General features: G+C 42.7%; 1 protein-coding gene across 2 annotated transcripts in view; it reads right to left on the bottom strand.

The window, feature by feature from the left end:
* RNF130 (ring finger protein 130) overlaps positions 1 to 16,468 on the bottom strand; it is a 90,233-nt gene that overhangs the window by 57,702 nt on the left and 16,063 nt on the right. For both annotated transcript variants that reach the window (XM_020782755.3, XM_020782754.3), the window contains exon 2: positions 9,911 to 10,105. In XM_020782755.3, the coding sequence (XP_020638414.3) occupies positions 9,911 to 10,105 (195 nt within the window). The remainder of the gene's footprint in view (positions 1 to 9,910; positions 10,106 to 16,468) is intronic.

The raw sequence follows: 16,468 nt of genomic DNA, 5'->3' as shown, positions 1-16,468 counted from the left end.
GAAAAAGCAAATTAATTAACACTCAAAATTGCTTATACATTTATTAAAAGGCATTATTCTAACTGCTTATCTAAACAAATTCACTGATAATAAAAAGCTTGCCAAATTTAATTGTTAATTTATTATGTTATTTAAAATTCTATACAATTTATTTAGCAGCCTGACATTTTAGGAAGCCAGGAAAAAAATCTGAGAAGTATTTTATTTTAGTGGTAGGAAGGAAGTTGATCATGGTTTACTGTACGATTTGTGTGCAATCTGCAGCAGAGCAAGAAGGGTTTCTGGCTCTCAGTTGCTTTATAGTATGAATGGAAACTAAATTAGGCTACACACATAAAAAGTATGTAACCATAATTAACTTCAGCATGAAAGTGTTAGCACCCTCTTTTCCTGTCTAATCCAAATCCTCCCCTTAAAGCTGTTACTTCCCTCACTGGAAGGTACAATTTGAGAAAAAGGGAAGTTCTAATATAATGTTTCTGAGCAAGAGGGTATCACAAATGTGTTTTTTAAGCAAAAATCTGGCAATTCACACAGGAAACATTAATTTAGAAGGAAAACTCAGGAACAAATATATCTCTTCACATTATCTTATTTGTAAAATCAAACACTACCATATGAACATATGAAACTGATACTACATCAAAACGATAGGTCCATCCAGCTAGCTAGCAGTTTGATAGAGCAGAGCATATATTGCTGAATGAGCAATTCCACTGAGTTTTTGGATAGCAAATTATAGGTGATTCTCTTGCACATAATAAACAGGAAAGAAGGATAAACAGGGATAATCAAGAACCTTGTTTTCTATAACCCAGTTGCAAGCTTAAGATACGCCTTGTTGGATTTGACACACATATCCACCTAGTCCTGAATCCTGTTTCTCACACTGGCTGTGCAGACAGAAAACTCTAGGAAAGGGAGTATGAAGGCAATTGCTCTCACCTTCTCTTGGTCACCTATAACTGTGTTAAATGTTGTTCATTTCCTAGACTTACAGGTGATAGTAAACATCTGTCTGAACAGACTTTGAGTAATGCTAGTGTCCATTAACCAAGCTGCTCAAAAAAGGTCAGGGAAAGAAGCAGGCAGGTTCTTAGTAGCAGGTCCAATAGTATCAATTTGAATCACTATGTACATCTTTTAGACTTCAGAGACAGTAAGCCATAGCAAGTGCTAGGAATGTGCAGCTTATAGGCTTCCTAGCCGCTATGGAAAATAAGATGCACAACTAGATAAACCACTGGTATGAGCAAGCAGTACAGTGGGGTCTTGACTTGAGAACTTAATCCGTATTGGAAGGCGGTTCTCAAGTCAAAAAGTTCTCAGGTCAAATCTGCATTTCCCATAGGAATGCATTGAAAAGGACAGGTTACTTACCTGTAAACATGGTTCTTCAAGTGGATTCTCCATGAATACACACTAGTGGGTTTAGACAGCGCCTGCGCTGGCCTCTCGGAATTTTCTAGAGCTGTAAGAGAAAAGTAACAATGTTTTAGGCTACCCTATACCGTGCATGTCTAGCCCGCCAACGGCTCAGTTCCATATGCCCGCCACAAAGAAGAGTTGGGACTCGATTCCAATGACGGACATGTGGGGAGGCTGGGCGGGACGTGTGTATTCATGGAGAATCCACTTGAAGAACCATGTTTACAGGTAAGTAACCTGTCCTTCTTCAACGTGGTTCTCTATGAATCCACACTAGTGGGTGACTAGCAAGCAAACTTACTGGATGGTGGGCCGTCATTGTAGCAATGACGTAAGGACAGCCCTTCCAAACTTGGTCTCATTCTTGGCCCGAAGGTCCAACTTATAATGCGTGACAAACGTGGACACATTAGACCAGGTAGCCGATCTGCAAATTTCTTGAATATCGACTCCTCGTAGTAAAGCTGTAGAAGTGGCCACAGCCCTAGTTGAATGGGCTTTAAGGCCCTCAGGAATAGGTCTGTGTTGTAGCTCATAGGCCAAAGAAATAGCGGAGACCAACCATCTAGAAAGAGAGGACGACGAAGCAGCAGAACCCTTTTGCTGACCATAGAAGCAAAGAAACAGCCTAGGAGACTTCCTAAAATCTTTAGTCCTTGAAACATAATAGGCAAGTGCCCTTCGAACGTCCAAAGAATGAAGCATGCGCTCAACATCTGTCACTGCTTCAGGAAACAACGTTGGTAAAACCAAAGGCTGGTTAACGTGGAACTCAGAAACCACCTTAGGGAGAAAGGAAACATCAGGATGCAAAACAACTTTATCCTTGTAGAATTGAAGATAGGGAGAATCCGCACGCAAAGCTGGGGGTTCACTAGCCCTCCTAGCCGAAGTGATGGCTACTAGGAACAAGGTTTTGAACGACAGGAACTTAAGGTCACAGGAGGTCATAGGCTCAAAGGGAGGTCTGGTGAGGCTGTGTAAGACAGTCTGTAAAGACCATTGTGGCACTGGCTTCTTCAACGGTGATCTCATGTTGCTTAAACCCTTGAGGAAGGCTTTAAGTGTTGGGTGCGAAAACCAGCGGGATGACTCAGAACCCTGAGGTGGAAAAGCCACAATAGCTGCCGTGTAAACCTTCAGAGTAGACTTGGACAAACCAAAATCAAAAAGATGTCTGAGGTAAAGTAGGAGAGTAGACAAAGACACTGGGGACGACTGTAGGTTGCGTTCCTTAGCAAACTTCAGAAAATTTCTCCATTTATATTGATAAAGCAACTTTGTTGCTGGTTTACGAGCTTTATCAATGACTTCCACTAGTGATGGGAAATCCTCCACGCTGTCAAGTGGAGGGTTTCCAGGTCGGGATGCAGAATCTTCCCTTCGTCCAGAGTGAGAAGATGTGGATGCAATGGTAATGTCATGTTGTCCACGGCACTCTGAAATAGTGTGGAGAACCACAGTCGACGTGGCCACCAAGGAGCGATCAGGATGGCCTCTGCCTTCATTCGCAAGGCTCTGATGATAGTTCTCTGGAGAAGAGGTAGTGGAGGGAACAGGTAGACTAGTCCCACATCCCAGGGGATCATAAAAGCATCCCCGAGGGAGTCCTTTCCTCTCCCGGCCCGGGAAGCGTAATGCAGACACTTCTTGTTGCTGTAGGTCGCAAACACGTCTACTAGAGGTTGACCCCACATCCGACAAAGTTTGAGGAACACCTGCTGATCTAATTCCCACTCGTGGGTCTGAGAAGAGCGGCGACTCAAGTCGTCCGCCAGCTGATTGTCTGTTGTTGCAATGTGGATGGCTACCGGAAAGATGTGCTGCTGGTAGCACCACTCCCAAAGTTGAACGGTGAGGAACAGAAGGGACTTTGATCTTGTGCCTCCCTGCTTGTTCACGTAGAACATCGTGGTGGTGTTGTCCATGACTAGTTGTATGGCTCTGCCCCTCACCAGGGGGAGAAAAGCCCTGAGGGCTTTTATGACCGCCAACATCTCCAAATGGTTGATGTGCAGCGTCGATTCTTCTGGAGACCAGAGGGCATTGATCTGATGACCCTCGCAGTGGGCTCCCCAGCCCAATGGGCTCGCATCTGTTGTGACTTGTCTGGTAAGTTGAATGGGCCTGAAAGGCCTGCCGACCAAAAGATGGGGGAGGAATGTCCACCACTGTAGTTGACTTGCTAGTTCTGGTGTGACCCTGAGACGCTTTCTTTGGCTGTCTCTCTCTGGATCGAACAGGGTGAGGAGCCAAATTTGCAGGGAGCGCATCTTCAACCGCGCATGAGACAAGGTGGCTGTTGTCGATGCCATGAGGCCAAGTAGATGTTGAGCTAGCCTGGCAGATACTGTGCGTCGTGGCTTGAATTTGTGAACTGCCTTCCTGATCTTGTGGACGCGTTCTAGAGGAAGGAACATGCGAGCTTGTACTGCATCGAGACGTGCTCCTATGTAATCCATCGTTTGGGAGGGCTCTAGATGAGACTTCTCGTAATTGATGGATAGTCCCAGGGCTTGAAGAGTGTTGAGGACATAACGGGTGTCCCGGTATGCCCTGGCTTTGGAGCTGGAGACGATGAGCCAATCGTCGATGTACGGATAAATTTGGATGCCTTGCAACCTCAGGTAAGCTGCCACCGGGGCCATACATTTGGTAAAGGTCCTCGGTGCCGAGGATAGACCGAAAGGAAGAGCCACAAACTGGTATACTGTGTCTTTGAACATGAGACGGAGATACTTTCTGTGTTTCCGGTGTATCGTCACGTGAAAATAGGCATCCTTGAGGTCCACCACCACAAACCAGTCTCCTTTCTTCAACAGGTGAAGGATCCCCTCTAAAGTGACCATCCTGAAGCGACGAGGTCTGAGGTAAGAATTGAGGTCCCTCAGATCTAGTATGGGACGCAGACCGCCGTCCTTCTTCGGAACAGTGAAGTACCGGGAGTAAAACCCGTTCAGGATGTCTCGCTGAGGAACTACCTGGATGGCCTGTTTCTCCAGAAGGGTGAGAATCTCGTCCTCTAGGATGGGATCGAACGAGGTAGGCTTGATCCAGCCTAGAGGAGGTAACTCTATAAACTCCAGGCGGTAGCCGGAGCTTATAATGTTCAAGACCCAGGTGTCTTGGGTAATCATGTTCCAGTTCAGAAGGTAAGGAGAAAGTCTTGTGCGTGACCTGATGGACCGGATGGGATGATGAAAGTCAAAGATATTGTTTTGACCGTTTCCCCCCAGGTTTGAAGGACTGACGCTTGTAGGCCTGAGGCTTGAAGCTGGAAGCCGATGAAGAAGCCTGAGAAGAACGTGGAGCTGCTTGAGAGCGGAACGAGCGGTAAGTTGAAGGACCAGATTGTTGGTAGGTCTGTTGTTGGTAGGTCTGTTGCTGGGATCTAGGCCTCCACTGAAATTTGGTGGTCCTAGACTGCTGTTGCACTGCATAGGATTTTGCTGTCTTCCTGCTCTTATGTAAGCTTTCAAGGTTCTCATCAGTGGAGCCATTGAATAGCCCCGTCGCATCAAAGGGTAGGTTCTTGATCCTAGCTTTGATGTCCTCCACGATGTTAGCGGAGCGGAGCCAGGCGTGCCTCCTCAAAGTAATGATGGATGCCAAGTTCCTCGCATTGGCATCAGCTACGTGGCGAGAGGCTAAGCGTTGGTGTTTGGAAACAGTCAAGGCCTCCGCATGGGCGTTGAGACAAGTCTGCCTGATGTCTTCTGGGGCTACTTGTAGAGCTGGCAAGACTCTCTCCCATAGTTGTTTCTGGTATGCACCCATAGCAACTAAGTAATTGAGAGCTCTGAGTGCAAAGGTAGTCATGGAATAGAGCCGTCTACCCAAGACTTCCAAGTCTTTGCCCTCCTTAGTGGTTGGAGTTGGATGACCTTTAGCTGGCAGCCTGGAAACACTAGACTCCACCACCAAGGAATTGGGAGCTGGATGCTTCAGCAGGAACGAAGTGTTGTCCCCATGCACTCGGTACATGTTCTCAGTACGCCTGGACATATTAGGAGGATCAGCAGGATGTTCCCAATATTCCTTGAGAAGGTCCATAAGCTCAGGCACGTAGGAGAGACTGACGGGACGAGACCTGGCTAGATGGATGTCTCCAAAAATCAGGTCGTCTGCACGCGAAGGAGATTTCTCTATCTCCAACTTAAGTGCTGCAGCCATCCTTGAAACCATCTGAGGGTAAGAGGAGAAATCCTCAGACGGGGAGGAGGGATGGATATCCGCTGCGTCTGAACCCAGAGGTTCTCCTGGAGGTGGCAAGTCCAGAGAAGCCTCAGAAGTGTTGCCATCTTCTTGCTCAGAAGAGGTGTGAGGGTCTTGGCTATCCTCATCGGAAGATTGGAGGATGCTAGGACGAGAGTCGGTGTCCTTGGACTTGGAAGTTTTACGAGGTCGAGGAGCCTGAGGCACAGGTTCAGGCATCGGGCGCACCGGAGGAGAAGATGGTGTGGGTCGACTCGGAGGTTCAGTCGGCTTAGTCGGTGCCGAGGGAACAGGTTTGTCCACGATCGGACGCTTGCGGTGTCGACCCTTCCTGGGCGGCGATGTAGAAGACGAGGAGGAAGAAGTATATCGAGACCTCTTCCGGTGTCGACGTCGGTCGCGTGAAGTCGAGGAGGAGGACTCAGTAGAATAGTCTCGCCTACGACGCCGACGACGGGACCTTTTCCTACCCCTGCTATCATCGGAGTCGGAGGAGGAGTAGTCCCGATGTCTGCGTTTCTTGTGCCTATCGGCACCAGAACCGCGTTTACGTTTGCGGTGGTGCCGGGGCTTCTTAGGCGCTGGCTCTTCCTCTAACTCGGATGCTGGAAGCCGAGGAGAGGGGGCCTCGACAGGCTTAACAGGTCTCACCGGTGTGGAGGGAGACTTGGAGCCTGGGGATCCCGGTGTGGAAGACCGGGATCCCGTCCCTAGCCCGGGTAGGATGGGGCTGCGAGGGACGCCCGGCAAATCAGCCACTATCTTCTCCAAGTGGCTAGTTGTCGGTGACTTCTCGACAAGGGACGGTGGCTCTTGATGAGGAGGCAACGAGGGAACCAAGTCCGACGCCGACTCTCGGTCCCGAGAGGAATCCTCAAGTATAGGAGAGGGCAGAGACGTCGAGCAAGATGGGACAACGAGGGTAAGCTCTCTAGTCCTCGACGTTGACTTTGTCGATGCCTTTTTCCTTTTCAGATGCTCCGACACCGGTGGAACCGAGGACTCAGCCGATGAAAACAGGGAGACCGATGCGGAGGTAAGAGCAGATGGGGTCTTTCTCTTCTTAGACTTGTCCTTCGAAGACTGCTTAGGTCCCTTTCCCTTAGATGATTCCGGCGCCGAGACGACTTTGACTTCGGAGCGCACGGAGGAGGTAGAGGGTACAGCCTCCATTTGAGAAGGTTGGGAAGCGGACAGAGTCTGTTTCCACAAAAAATACTTCAGGCGTTGCTGGCGCGCTTTGAGAGTGACCTTTGTAAATTGTTTGCAATGCCTGCAGTGGGACACTGCGTGCGATTCCCCCAGGCAGTACAGACAGAGGGAATGCCCGTCCTGGAAGGGAAGTTTCCTGGAACACGCGGTGCAGAGGCGAAAAGGTCCTCTCCTGGGAGATGGCTTTTCTTTAGGAGGCATAGACTAAGAGGAACGAGGAATAACTGACCGTAGTAGAGGATCCGATCGACCAAGAGGAGAGCCGCGTCGAAAGAAACGAGGAAGGAAGCTCAATCAGAGATAATTGAAGAGATCCTGAAGGCGCGTGGCGCCTCAGCGGGAGGCCCGTTAAGGCCTATTAGGCCCCAGCGGGAGGCCGCCTGAATCAATCAGGGCCGGAGACAGTCAGAGTTCACCGAAAAATCACCAGAGGCAAAAGAGTCTGTCAAAAACGTTCCGTAGGTCAGGGTAGCCCAGTAAATAGAAGCAGAAAAATAGTTCGCTAGGAAAGCGAACTAAGAAAACGAAGGTCTAACGAGAGGTCCCAACTTCACTGGCGGAAAAATGGAACTGAGCCGTTGGCGGGCTAGACATGCGCGGTATAGGGTAGCCTAAAACATTGTTACTTTTCTCTTACAGCTCTAGAAAATTCCGAGAGGCCAGCGCAGGCGCTGTCTAAACCCACTAGTGTGGATTCATGGAGAACCACGTTGAAGAACCATTTGATCCGTATCTGCTCTTTTCCGTCCATAGAAACTAATGGGAAGCTGCTATTCCGCCTTCAACCACTAGAGGGGGATATTTTGTTTCTTTTTTTTTTCTTAGGTCAAGAAAGGTTCAGGGAAGGCAGGGAAAATACAGTCCAGGCAGTACAGTACCAGGCAGTCTGAAGACTGTCTCCCAATCCACTCTCTAAACGCTGGGAGGAGTGAGGAAGCAGACAGGCAACCTTTTCACTGGCCAACAGTTAACTGAAAGTTCACATTTTGCACTTTCCCTGCCTCCCACGTGGTTTTTTTCAGTTCTTAACTCAAATCTAAGTATGTAAGTCAAGTCAATATTTTCCTATGAGAGCGGTTCTTAAGTCAAAATGTTCTTAACTCGAGCCGTTCTTAAGTCAAGACCGCACTGTACTCAAGTACTTAACACAGACAAATGACACTCCAGGGACAGAGAATTGGAATACAGAATAAGGGCTGAAAAAGTAGAAGCACTAGCCAAGGAAAGGGCAATGGAAAAGAGAACAGGAAAGAAGAAAAATAGACAAACATGGCTAGATGACACCAAAGTTATGACAGTAACCAACACAGACAAGTCTGTGGCCAAAGATATGATATAAATTTCATATCTTTGGTCACAAGTGATATCTTTGGCCACAAGTCTGTGGCCTCCATTAAAGGTTCACCCATATGCAAATATGCTTCCTTGAATACGTCACTGCAGGGCTACTGACGACCATCTGGATTAAAGGCAATAACTATATTCTTGCTTGAAGTCAGCCTTTTTAAATTCACTCAAGCCAAGCCTGTTTTTGAAAATGTAACTGAAAATTAGGTTTGTATATATGCAACCACAGTTAATGTGCCTGAAATGAAGACTTCCAAATTACCTATGACCATGAAAACTTCAAGCAGAACTTTCTTCTGTCAACTCTTAGAGGTTTGATACTAATAGCACAATACAGAACCCAACACTGTAACAGAAGAATCACAAGCTTTGTATTTTGAAATATTCTGCTCTTAGGAATCTGTCCCAAAACATTACCTATAGATGATCCCTACACACTCTGTCAGAAGTTTTGATTATGCTTAATACTACTTTGCAAGTGTATACTGAAAGAAATAATTACCTACATACTACTCCAAATGCCTGCCCTTTTTCCAGTCTTTCCAATGCAGATCTCAGCATATTTTCACCTTCTCTCTAAGAGGGCATACACATATACAAAATAGATACAGTACTCAGTACACACAATTGTTATCCAATGGAGACTACTGGTCTAAGAATCCTGTTCTGAATGGATACAAATCAATAATTTTCTTTAATTCTTTTTCAAAAAAATCAAACATTTTTAACTCAAATTAGAATTTAGATTTTTTTAATTTAAAAAGCAATGTGATGAAAATTTAACTTTAAATATGGTGTAGCTTACTATGGAAAAGGGACTTTAAATTTTAATTCTACATTATAAGAAAAGATATTCATATAACCTTTTTTAGAAATTTGTAAATATGGTCGAACAGCTCTCAGATTAATGCCTAAATTTTATGGCTTCTGTATAGATTTAAGGCGATCTTTCTATCTCCCCTAGTACTCATCTCATAGATACCATTTTAAAAATGCGCAGTTCTCAAACTGAGTTTGTGTCTGAAGAGATATACACTTTTTTCACAAAAATAATCTGGTCATAAGAAATAACAGACCTCATCAGCTACATTTTCCAAGTCTGACTGTAGTTATTCCTGGAGCTCTGCCCCCACTCAATTTGATACAGTATAATGTTGGAAATTCTTAGAAGCCCTACTAAAATCTCCAATACTGCTTTCTATTTCTTCAGTGACTAACTCCTTTAGGGTGGCAACCTTAGCTAGTGTCCCTCCAGAACTCTGTGTAAACAAAGCCAAGTCTTTCCTTTTCGTAAGTAAACACTTTCATAAACTGGAAGCATCAATGAATAGAAGATAATTGGAGATGGAGTAATATGGAGATAGAGATTATGGAAAGCAAACAGGAGTGCATTTTCAGGAGTTAGGGAATCACATGATTAAACAGTACCTTTCTGAGGAGCAATTTAAATCATAATTAAAATCAAACTGAAACTGAGTCTGTTCAGCATCTTTTACAATCAAACCAAAAATACATTCCCATGGTGAAGAAGCACTATTCATTATCTACCATTAAGTACCTGGACATGACTACTGAGCCCAAGCTTGCTGATTTACATACTTTGTGTACTGTCAGTGGTTCTAGAAAATAATACTTTTAAAAATCCATATATTACACAGAACATAAGGAAGAGGTATGTGAAGGAAGGATGAGTCAACTTAGCTTTTACCTTGATGAGTCATAGTGACAGGATCCTCACTGGATACATTGTTGTAAATCACAACAGCTGAAGCATTTTGTAAAGCTGCCCGCAATATTTTTTGTCTGAAGGTGCAATTTCCTCGTTGCATTAGAGCAATCCAATGTTTGGTGTTTGGAGGAACCTGAAAACGTGTTCGTGGATCACAGCCTAAGCGATCTGCAACTAAAACAAAAAACAGAAACAGTAGAGGTTTGCTCATAATGGTTTAAGAAAACTGTAAAAATTGACTGTAAAAAGAAGCTTTTCCCTGGTTATTAGATGTTACTTATTTGCACAAGGGACAGCAAATTTAAAAGCCAAACAGTAATTTCCAAATGTCAACTATCTCTGAAGATTACGGAACTATTAAGCTGGATGTAGATTTAATCATGCTCAGAAAAGATTCTCTGAAATCAGTAGAGCTCACGTTAATAAAGATAAAGTTATGTACAACTGTTTTCAAGAATTGGGCTCTTCTATATATATAAATTGGGACCTAACCTACCAATATTTGGGATTTATAAACCAACAACAGAAAAGCTAGTACAGGGAATATTTTAAATCAATATCTTATTGAAGAAATGGGAATAAGATTGTCTGGTTTTTCATGTACCAGTCATGGTTTGAGTACCCCAACTGAGACATCTTAGCATGAAACCTAAAAGAGCAGTCCACAGCAGAACTCAAATTGGTAATTTGTAGTTCATTTAATTCTTAGATTCAAATAGGGAATAACAACACATATCACTTTTTGTTGTTTAGTCATTAAGTCGTGTCCGCCTCTTCATGAACCCATGGACCAGAGGACACTAGGCCCTCCTATCTTCCACTGCCTCCCGGTGTTTGGTCAAATTCATGTTGGTCGCTTGGATGACACTGTCCAACCATCTCATCCTCTGATGTCCCCTTCTTCTCTTGCCTTCACACTTTCCCAACATCAGGGTCTTTTTCATGGAGTCTTCTCTTCTCATGAGATGGCCAAAGTATTGGAGCTTCAGCTTCAGGATGTGTCCTTCTAGTGAGCACTCAGGGTAGATTTCCTTCAGAATTGTTCGTTCATCATCCAAGAAAAGAATTTCAAGCTGTTTCCTCTGGAATACTAATGAGAAGCTGTTCCATTCAGCAAGACCCACCACACACATTTTTTTTATATGAAAACCAATTCTGAACCACTATGGCTCTCTCAGTTGGATTAAACAAGTACTGCGAGCTCCAGTTTCCACTTTATTTTATTTTATTTTTGAAGCACAATTCTTGGACAAAAAGGAAACTTCCTCATCCATAAACTGTGTTGCACTGCCTACTGGAGCAAAGAGCAATCTTATTTTCCATTTGGCTCTTCCACTTAGAAAAAAGGAGGGGGGGGGGTCTAAATTTTCATAGAAACCATTCTGTGTTTATAACTAGTATCATGATGCAGATTAACTGAATTACACTCAATGGGACAATTCAGAGTCATATACCAGAGCTTTAACTATAACCATATAGGGCGGATCAATTTTAATCAAGTCTATTTAAACCAATGATTCAAATTATGATTAAAAAACACAACAAGAATAACCATGGTTAAAATCATGATTTAAATAAAGTTTTCCCAATACTTTCTATGGAGCTTGAACAACGGTGCACATCTGATCACTTAGATATGTTAATATACAACTCAGTAGAACAGTCTACAATATTTAGAAATATCTTCAGGATTGGATAGATAGCCCAGTTAGTGGGAGCATTTGGCTGCAGAGCAATAAGTCTAGAGTTCAATTCTCCACTGTGTGTTCTAGGAGAAGAACCAGCTTATGTGCTTTTGGGCAAGCGACATGGTCTTAAAGCTCTCCCAGAAGAACGGAATGGTAAACTACTTTTGGGTACTTTACACCTCAAAATCTCTAGAAAGGTCACAGAAATCAGAAAAAACTATAACTATAGGTAAAGGTTCCCCTTGACAATTTTTGTCCAGTCGTGTTCGACTCTAGGGGGCGGTGCTCATCCCCGTTTCCAAGCCATAGAGCCAGCGTTTTTTGTCCGAAGACAATCTTCCGTGGTCACATGGCAAGTGTGACTTAGACACGGGACACTGTTACCTTCCCACCGAGGTGGTCCCTATTGATCTACTTGCATTTGCATGCTTTCGAACCGCTAGGTTGGTGGGAGCTGGGACAAGCGACAGGAGCTCACTCCGTCGCGTGGATTCGATCTTATGACTCCTGGTCCTCTGACCCTGCAGCACAGGCTTCGGCGGTTTAGCCCGCAGCGCCACCACGTCCCTTAATAACTATAAACTGTAACAATTAAATATTTTAAAAACATCTTCATACATATCCACATATTCATTATCATTTTTCCAAATATGAAATTTTAATTATGTTTTATTCTTGCAACTAGTCCGCGTGTCATCTTCTTGCACTGATAGTGCATGATACATATTCATTTTAACCCTAGATGGCATTTCTTCAGTCTAAGATCTGCTCCCCTACATGCAAAAGAACTGCCACATTAGAAAACAGCCTCATTCCATCAATGCCTTTGAATACATTACTTTAGTCTGTTGAGAAACAGAAACTAAAATGCCAAACTTTGGGGGAGAACTGGTAATTACTATGCAGTGTGTGACAGTTCAGAGTCATTTTTATGACATGAAAAATGAATGTCCATATTTCAATCTACCATAGTCATCATATCCCATTATTACATCTTGTTCTGAAACCATGACTAGAGTTAAAAAACTGAAATTAAAATAGAGCTTAGTTATGTACCAGGAAGCTGTATATTCATGCAATATTTACATTTTTGGTAAACTACCATAATTCAATTAATCCAAGTTATCCAAGCTGAGATAAGATGAACTTTTTCACAGTAAAAATTATATAAATTTATTTATTTATTTGTTCCATTTATACTCCACCCATCTAGAATCGGGAATCTACTCTGGGCAGCTTACGGAATATAAAGATAAAAACAGCATTAAAATACTCAAAGTTCAGTAAAACGTCTTAATTCCACTGTTGATCTGCAAACCTATGTACATAAAATGAACACATTATCTTAAATGCTAGATTTGAAGATTGTTTGGAGTGAAACACATCTGTACCAGGCTCTAAGTGTGAGGAGGGAGGGACAAGAAGTAAAAATGAAAGTCAAACCTTCAGAACAGCTTACAAATCTAGGTATCTTTGTGCACATAGCTTGAATTTATTTTTAAAATAAGCTATTTTAAGCACTTCAGTTAATAAACACTGATATTTAAGCAAATACAAGAATATGTAAGCTATATGTTATTGTTTTAGTTAAATAAAACAATTTAAGTAGTTCTCTATGAGTGATTAAATTATTAAACTAAAATTGGTTCTGATGTAGCTGGCTTTACTAATCTGACAGGTTATTATTCTAAATATGAAATCTTCATCTGGTTGCAAATATTGAAGATTACTGAAGATACTGAAGATTATAATAACCAGTAAGAATGAGTCCTTACATTTAAACATCATTATCAGGCGACTAAAAGCTAAGCCCTATGAGGAAAGACTGAAAGAACTGTTCATCCTTAAAAAATCTGAGGGGAGATATGACAGCACTTTTCAAATACCTAAGAGGAAATCATACAGAGGAGGGGCAGGATCTGTTTTTGATCATCCCAGAATGCAGGGCATGTAATAATGGGCTCAAGCTACAGGAGTCAGATTTAGGCTGAATACTGTATCAGGAAAAACTTATTAACTGTTAGAGAAGTACAACAACAGAACCAATTACCTCGGGAGGTGGTGAGTGCTCTAATGTGGAGGCATTGAAGAGAAAATTGGACAACTATCTGTCAGATCTGCTTTGATTTGAATGCATGCATTGAGCAGTGGGTTGGACTCGATGATCTTATAGGCCCCTCCCAACTCAATTATTCCATGCTTCTATGATTCACGCAGTAATAGCTGTCACATACTCATCTTCCTTTCCCCACTCTGGTAAAGATTTAAGGAAGTCAAAACACAAACTGAAGACACTTAAGAAACATATTAGTTATTTAATAGTATAACAGAACCCAAAAATATTAAATATTCCCACAAAAGTTACTTTAGCAATCTAAAGCAAAGTTTTGTTTCCGCAAGTAACAGAAAGGAAGAAGGAAATAGGTGAGTACTCCCATTGTATCTTTCAAATTTTACTGGAACCAAGGGAGCTTATTCTGCACCTCAAGTGCCAGACATATCAATCTGCATTGTAAGGGGCACAGACAACCACGTCAGCAAGTTTAAATGTCAATAGTTGTCCATTACCATCTGTCATCTATGATCAGTTATTCAGAATCAATTTGTAGTGAAGGTTTTCCCAAGCTGAGATTCTGGAGAGATATGCTGGAAAGTCTCCATGACATAATGAAAAGCATTTTAAGAGCAATTTCAAGCTTATACAAATCATTTGTTAAAAATTTGCAATCTAAGTTCATTTATGGTATTTTACATTTGCACAGAAAGCTCAGTATAAAATATATAAATCTGAAGAAGCTGCCAAATTTTATAATTATGACTATCTCAATTTCTATGGACTGGCGCATTCATGTTTTATTTCTGCAGTGTTGTACCACAATGCATCCTGAACCCCTTCAGTAAAACAATTTGGATATATAATTTTTCACTTATTTCAAGGTGTTATTGCCAAAGCCTACCTTGCCTCAAACACCCAAATAATTTAGAACAAAACCTTCTGTTGGGTTCCTGCCTCTGATGTAGCGCTATGTGCAGAACAGCTCAACAAAACTATAGCCCTATTTATTTATTTGTTACCCACCTTTATCCTTGAAAAGGACCAAAGGTGGCTTACAGCAATTAAAAAACACTATTCAAATTAGTAAAAATGGATATACGATACTAAAAGGATCAATGAATACAATACCAAAAAACACAAGCAACGCCAAAATACATTCAATGCAGTAAGGTACAACAATCCATTTTAAAAATCCCACTTGGCAGTCATTCACTCATGGAAAGCTTGCCTGAATAGAAAGGTATTTGCCTGCTTGCAGAAGGACAGTAAAGATGGGGCCAGTGGGTGCAGCAATAGAAAAGGCTCTCTCATGTGGGATGACTGAGAGGAAAGCCTCTCCTGATAATCCTAACACTTGAGCAGGTTCATAAAGGAAGATGTGGTCCTTGAGATAGCTTAGGATCTAGCCCAACACCCATATCCTTGCCTTTCATGTAAATTCACTCACCAAAATGAAGAGTAGTGTGTTTTGGTTCACCAGGAACATCTCCAAACAAGTAGGATACCTAATCTCTCAGGGGTTTTTATTCACAAGGAAAATCTTCATAAGAGCAGCAACCTCTCCTCATCAGACTTGTTCGAAAGCAGTGATGGAATGCTGACAATTTAGGATTCTCCAACACCTAAGTAGGACTTATGTCTTCCATGAGAAAACAAAATTCACTTGAAAAAAATAATGCAGGAAAAGTGGAAGGCAGTAAGAAAAGATTAAGGCCTAATCTGAGATAGACTGACTGAGTAAAGAAGGCTTTAATGTATTCGCGAAGGCTTTCACGGCCAGGATTTAATGGTTGTTGTGGGTTTTTAGGGCTCTTTGGCCATGTTCTGAAGGTTGTTCTTCCTGACGTTTCAGCAGTCTCTGTGGCCGGCATCTTCAGAGAACTGGAGTAGGAACTCTGTCCATGCTCTGTTGGTGTTTGCTGGATAGTATTTATAGCTGTGGGAATGGGTTTTTGTCTTTTTTCAGGAGATAGGGTGATTAGCATATTTTTGTTTTGAGGGGGGGAGGGAGAGATTATCTGTCACTGTAGTTGATGGGTGTCGTTAGCTGGTCTTTTTTGTTGTGAAATGGTCTCTGGCCCTTGTGGCTAAGAGTTCATTGACCTTTTGCAGGTTGTATTTTTCAGAATGGGGTGCCAGGTCGGGTTTAGTTTCAGTCATTCTTCTTTCCTGTTGAAGTTTTGTTTAGGTTTATGGATTTCAATGGCTTCCCTATGCAGTCTAACATACAGATTGCTGGTATTGTCCAGTACTTCAGTATTTTGAAATAGAATTTCATGTCCAGCTTGTTTTAGGGCATGTTCAGCTACTGCTGATTTTTCCAGTTGTTTTAATCTGCAGTGCCTCTCATGTTCTTTGATTCTGGTGTGAATGCTGCGTTTTGTGGTCCCGATATATACCTGTCCACAACTGCAAGGTATCCGGTATACTCCTGCAGTGGTGAGGGGGTCCCTTCTGTCCTTTGCTGACCGTAACATTTGTTGTATTTTTGTGGTGGGCTTGAATACTATTTGTAGGTTGTGTTTTTTCAAAAGTTTCCCCATGCAGTCCGTGACCCCTTTGATGTATGGCAGAAATACTTTATTTGTGGGTGAATGTTTTTCTTCTTCAGTTTGGTGTTGTTTTCTTGGTTTGACGGCTCTTGTGATTTCATTTGAAATCCATAAACCTAAACAAAACTTCAACAGGAAAGAAGAATGCCTGAAACTAATCTCAGTCGGGAGGGCATTCCACAGTCTGCGGGCAGCTGCCAATTGACAAAAGAATTCTGATGCATGTAAGCCCATGCAGGGA

Source organism: Pogona vitticeps, chromosome 2 (genome assembly GCF_051106095.1).
Source record: "Pogona vitticeps strain Pit_001003342236 chromosome 2, PviZW2.1, whole genome shotgun sequence".
Lineage (NCBI taxonomy): Eukaryota > Metazoa > Chordata > Lepidosauria > Squamata > Agamidae > Pogona > Pogona vitticeps.
This window is presented reverse-complemented; position numbering and strand designations above follow the sequence as displayed.